Source organism: Lynx rufus, unplaced genomic scaffold (assembly GCF_022079265.1).
Source record: "Lynx rufus isolate CCGP_SWC_20201006 ecotype Redwood Valley unplaced genomic scaffold, mLynRuf1.p SCAF_7, whole genome shotgun sequence".
Lineage (NCBI taxonomy): Eukaryota > Metazoa > Chordata > Mammalia > Carnivora > Felidae > Lynx > Lynx rufus.
Window position 1 is genome coordinate 27121714 of NW_025814889.1, and position 6000 is coordinate 27127713.

Here is a 6000-nt window from a genome sequence, read left to right on the forward strand (position 1 = left end):
CAATGGGGGACAGACAAAGGAGGGGAGAGCCTTGGCCGCCAGGCTGCTAGGTTCGAATGCCTTAGGGATTTTGAAAAAACAAAGATGGTCCTATCTTAAATCAGAAGATACTTTTTTTTCCTTCAAGTTTTAATGCTTTCTGTTAAAAAACCCTTTTAGTGAAGAGCAGTGGTCACAGAGACAGCTTAGCCCTAGAGCTCATTTTTCTATGGTAGGAATGCTTTAATTGGACATACATTCCTGAGAAACTAAAAGAACATCGACATATGTGACTGGCACTGTTGTCACAAGAAATATAACCTATTGATAGTGTAAAAGAATAAAACATGTGTCTGGGTCCCATTAAAAACCTAAGTGTAACTAAGTGTAACAAGTTCTTCAGGGTACTATAAATTATTAAAATTAACATGTTAGGATCTAGAATAATTTTTGAGAAATTACATTCGTAACCCAGGTCTACCCAAAAAATGCCAACACCACACACACAAAAAAACAAAAATTTGAAGGACCCTTATTTATCTCTTTCTAATTTCTATATTTAATCCCCCTGCTGGGGATCATAGGCATTCATTGATCATTCACATTACTGGTTATGTGCCTACTGTATGCTAGACACTTGTTGTAGCTGGACTGGGTGTGGGGAGGGGGAATAATGAATAGGACCATGACATTTGTCATCCCAGAGTGGGGTAGGGGAGTGGAAAGCGTGCCTGCAGTCACAGTGCAGTCAGACAAGTGCTCATGGGGCACAGGACAAGGATGGCCCACTTGGAATTAGGAAATGCTTTCAGATGAGGCGGCTGTAAATTAGATTTTTGAAGAGTGGGCATTTGCCTGCTGATTGTACAGTGGAATGTAGATTAGAATGGCTGAGGGATTTCATGGTGGCTGTATATTTATCATGAGAGAAGGGATTACTTCTGTAGGTACAAATACTATTAGAAAAGGTGAATGCTAACGTCCAGTATGCCATTTACTATGTGGTGGTGAATTCTGGTTGCTAGATCACTGCATTTTAGAACTTGCCAGAGGTTGTTCAAAACTCTCAGTTTTGAGAGTTTGTGTCACGGATGAATTGTTGAAAATAATATGCATGAAAGCATGGTAAGGATGGAAATGGAGAGGAGATTAAATATTATTGATAAAAAAAATAGAGCCAAGATTAGAGCTGGTGAAAGATGGGAACTGTCTGCATTTTCATGTATAACTGAGAAGCTGATTTCCTGAAAAGATAGATTAAGAGTCATTGGGTTGTTGATAGACAGTTCTAGTATGATAAAAAAAAAAAAAAGGAATGCTAATTTTGTTGTACTATAATTAGTCTCAAATCTTTTTTTAATGGAGTTTTAAGACCTATTAACTGTAAACATACATAGCATTGACTAATGATAGGACACATTCATCTGTAACTTTGATTTAGTTAATTCTGAATTTCTCTTCTGAAGTAGGCCAATATCTTTGAAATAGAGTGTGAAATATTTTCCATTTCTGTTTATTTAAGATGCAGACGATAAATGTGTAATAGAAGGCCACAACTGTACCTTTGTTCGTGACTTGAATAAAATTAAACCTTCGGGAAACACAGAAACACTAGGTAGGTGTTTTCTTTCTCTGTTTGCGTTTTTTTTTTGAATTGAAATAGACCTTCCTCTTATTCTCCTTGTTTTATTTTCTTGCAGAATTACTACTGAAAGAATTTTTTGAATATTTTGGAAATTTCGCTTTCAATAAAAATTCCATAAATATCCGACAGGTAAATAATATTTTAATATTTGGTGATTAAGTATCTGGTCTTCTGCTGTACTAATACTGAATTAGTTTAGTTTACAAAGTACTCTAATGTGTTACTGTATTTCAACTCTGCAGTAATAGATACTAATAAGGAAATTGAAGCCTGTAGGAGCTGCCTAACTTGAATAAGATCAGTCACCTAATTATTTGGAAGAGCAAAAGCCGGCTCTTTCAGCACCTAATACTACATCCTTCAAAATACGGAATATATTCTAAAAATGTGTCTGGAAAACATAATTTTATATACAGTTCTTTTTTTTTTTTTTTTTTTTCTGAGAGAGAGAGCAAGCACAAGCAGGGGAGGGGCAGAGAGCAGGAGAGACAGAATCTCGAGGAGGCTCCACACAACGCAGAGCCCGAGGTGGGGCTCGAACTCCAGAACTGTGCGCGGTCATAACCTGAACCAAGATCGAGAGTCCGACTGAGCCACCCAGCGCCCCTACAGTTTTTTGTTTTTTTTTTTAATTTTTCTTTGAGAGAGAGAGAACGAGAACAAGTGGGGGAGGGGCAGAGCGAGAAGGAGAGAGAACCTTAAGCAGGCTCCAGGCTCAGCTCAGAATCCGATATGCAGCTTGATCCCAGGATCCTGGGATCATGACCTGAGCAGAAATTGAGAGTCGGACCCTCAACCAACCGAGCCACCCAGGTGCCCTTATACAGTCCTTTCTAAACTGCTTTTGTGTTCGTGAAAGAAGTAGGATACACAGCCATGGAGGTTTTAGTGATTCTGTCAGTTTGAGCCCTAAATTTATTTAGGGAAATGAATTTATGATTTTGGTTCATCTGAGTAGTTGGAATGATAGACATTTTTCTAAAACAAGAAAATCTAGAGCAGAACCCTAGGCAAAATTTGTTCATGGTGTGGGATACTTGAGGTAGCTCTCTGGGTTTGTGTTTAGCATTTGGGTACTTAATTATAACCATTGTAAGACTGGCTACATAAAACACATCCTCAGGTATTTTTTTCTGTTGTTTCTTTAGCTCGCCTTTGTTCATTCTCGCCTAACTCTTACCCTGCTCATGGAGATTTTGTTTAACAGCAACAAAAAAAGTGTGGGGAAGGGCAGGGGAGGGGACACAGAGCTCTGAAATGCAAGCTAATATGGAGTTAGAGTCCATATGAGAAAAAGGTCGCTGATCATACGAAGTTCTTTATCCTTTTTGTACTTTACCCCCAGGGCTCAAAGATGATGGATAGGCAGGACCACTGCTGGCTAGGGCATGAGAGAAGTTAGGGAATCACTAGGTGCTGCTCACATTGGGGAATCTTGGCCATTTGCTTTGTAATAGTTAAGTAATACACGTGATAGCCTTTGAAAGAGGAAAAGCTTGTAGAGACTACTGCATGTGCTGGTCTGTGATCACAGCTTTAGCATTTCTTTTACTTCTGTGAGATGTTGTCGTACTGTTAGAGCCTCACAGAATAGAAGTTGGATATTTAGGAATATAATAAGAAACTTCCAGTGTTTTAAAACGAATAATGAATAATCCTTTGTTCCTTCTCTTCCTTTCTGATTTTATACTTGGGAAACATTAATTACCGTATTTAATTTAAGGATTCTAATTTTGTGTGCTTCTATTATGTTTTTAGCAAGTCTTAAAAATAAGTGTCTTCATCTCATTTTCTGCTATTTTTCTTTGTCATTTTTTTTACCCTTCCTAGCTTTATCCTGTTAGGTAAAAATTATGTTATTTTAAGAATACTTCTATTGGTTGACTTAGTTGAGGTGCCTCTCATCTGAGCATCATCATCCATAGCTCATAAACCTAATTTATTTTTCTCTAAAGAATAATCACAGAACTACAGTGGTAAAAAAAAATCAGAAGTACATGTTCACATGACATGCACACATACCTGGTTCCCTTAGGAAAGAAATCCTTTACTCTGTAAAGTTCATGCTGGGATTTTACATGTTTTTTAACATTTTATTAAACCAAATGGTTGTTCTGTCAGAGCTTTTCGTGTATTTATGCATTTCTCTTCCTTATAACAATCTATAGGGAAGGGAACAAAACAAACCTGAATCTTCTCCGTTACACATTCAGAATCCTTTTGAAACTTCTCTCAACATCAGCAAAAATGTAAGTCAAAGCCAGCTACAAAAATTTGTTGATCTGGCCAGAGAAAGTGCCTGGATTTTAAATCAGGAAGATAAAGACCGGCCTTCCTCATCGAGGAGTCAGCCCTGGGGGCTGGCGGCCCTGCTGTTGCCGTCTGTCGTGAACAGCGCGTCTCTCGCCAAGAGGGTAAGGAAGAAGCCTGCAAGTGAAAGAATTAAAAGCCTGCTGGAATCCATAAAAAGTAGCGGTCCAGAAAATGCTACCAGCACCAACGGGAAAAGAACAGTTAGTACTCAGGCATGATGGCTCCTCCTCCAAGAACTGGTTTTCCCCAGTAACATGCTCCTTGGACTACCTGGAACCACTTTCCCCTGAGGTCTCCCTTCGCGATCTTCTCAGGGGGCCCCTTTCCGGTCTGAAGTTCTGGGACGGTTTCAGTCTGATAAGCCTCCTTTCCACCGGCACTTTGAGCTGTCAGCCACGAGGAACAGGTGGAAGGAGATCGGAATGTTCTTTAAATAAACTGTACAAAGAAAGCGGTAAAAATCCGGTTTCAGATCAAACCATTGTTGATCTCTACATCCGTCTCTGGGTGGAAATCATTTAAAAGGACTTCTAGATAATGTATGTATGTAGTCAGTGGATACAATAAAACTTCCGAATTTGCTAGTACTCTTTAGTATGTATTTTTTTATTCTTCAAGCAAAGTACTGTACTCTTATTCACATATGCATTAAAACAGGTTGGTAGTGATTTCCAAAAATGGTCATGTTTTTAAGATATGAATGCGGACACTTCATTCACTGCATTCGAGCTATTCCAAGCCAGATCTGTAAAAATGTTGGTACATTGTATTTTAAAATATTAGTCACTTTTGTTTTCAAAAATAAAACCCTGTTTCTACTACATATTTCCAATATTCTTTTACTTTTGAAACCTCCTTTCTTCCTGTTCGAAATAGAGACATATTGAAATAGAACTTCCATGACGTTTCCTGTGGAATAATTTTCAGTTTTAGAAGCAAATAGTGCGGTGCTAGAAAACGGGACTGGAGCCAGCCTGGCTTCCCGGTAGACTGCTCAGCCTGTCCGGGGCCCCGTTGTTTCATCTGTCACGGGGGGGACGACAGTAGTGCCTACTTCACACATTGTTTTGAGTGAGGTACGTAGGAAAGTGCTAGGTCAAGAGCCTGGCACATCATACCTGTCACTTTTCTTTAGCTGTTACTTTTTCGTGTTTGTGGTGTGTAATTCTTGCTATTCAGAAATCAGATTTACAGTTTGTGGTGCTTTTCAAAATGGTTGCCCATCTAAATTTTAGGTCAGAAACTCTAACCTGTTTGGGGAACTCACTAATAGAATTGTTACGGAGCAAGTAAGTTCTGCACCCTCATGGCTCTGCTGTTTTGATCTCACATCTAAAACCAACAAACAGGTGTCAGTGTTCTTGTATACAGTTCTTTTAAAAGCTAGTTTTCATTTGTTCTTCAGTTAGGTTTACTCTGTTGGGCAAGAAATCTGTACTAAGAATTAAAAAGAGGTTTAAAAAGCATATTTGGTTTAGAGTTTCCAAAGGAGGTGATTTTCTGTTCACGGATATTTGGACATTTTCTTTGTAAGGTTGGACATTGGACATTTTTTTTTAAAGTCTAAAATGATCATTGAGGCACATAAAATACGTGTTAGCATTTTCTTTCTTTTTTTTTTTTTTTTGTAATCTATAGAACAACTCTGACACTGTAAGTTTGTATTACTTTTCAGTAGCAGATTTAATTATGTGGGAAATTTTAATCTACAAAGATCTTCTAATACAAAGTTTTAATTCTAGTTAACTGAATATAGACTACAAACAAATTTAATGTTTTCTCATAACTTCTCTGTATCGCCTCCCAAATTTTTAAAAAAGTTTTATTAGATTGTAGAGATAATCTTCAGTTGCTTACCATTGCCATTGCTTAATTAAAACTGATTGCAGCAATAAGGTAAGGAAAAAGTTTTGTTCAGTATGTGAAAGACTTGATACGAGCCCACCTAGCTCAGATTAATTTCAGTTCTACATTTTTCTGGATTTTATAGCCCACTGGTATCCATCTGTAATCTGTCTCACGCACAAAGCCTCTAAGTGATCATAGAAGAGAAGAGAAAATAC

General features: G+C 38.0%; 1 protein-coding gene across 1 annotated transcript in view; it reads left to right on the top strand.

Moving 5' to 3' along the window:
• MTPAP (mitochondrial poly(A) polymerase) overlaps window positions 1-4758 on the top strand; it is a 32352-nt gene extending 27594 nt beyond the window's left edge. Inside the window, exons 7-9 of the mRNA XM_047065576.1 lie at window positions 1502-1594; window positions 1680-1753; window positions 3793-4758. Of these exons, the coding sequence (XP_046921532.1) occupies window positions 1502-1594; window positions 1680-1753; window positions 3793-4155 (530 nt within the window). The 3' untranslated portion in view covers window positions 4156-4758. The remainder of the gene's footprint in view (window positions 1-1501; window positions 1595-1679; window positions 1754-3792) is intronic.
• Window positions 4759-6000: the final 1242 nt, after the last annotated feature.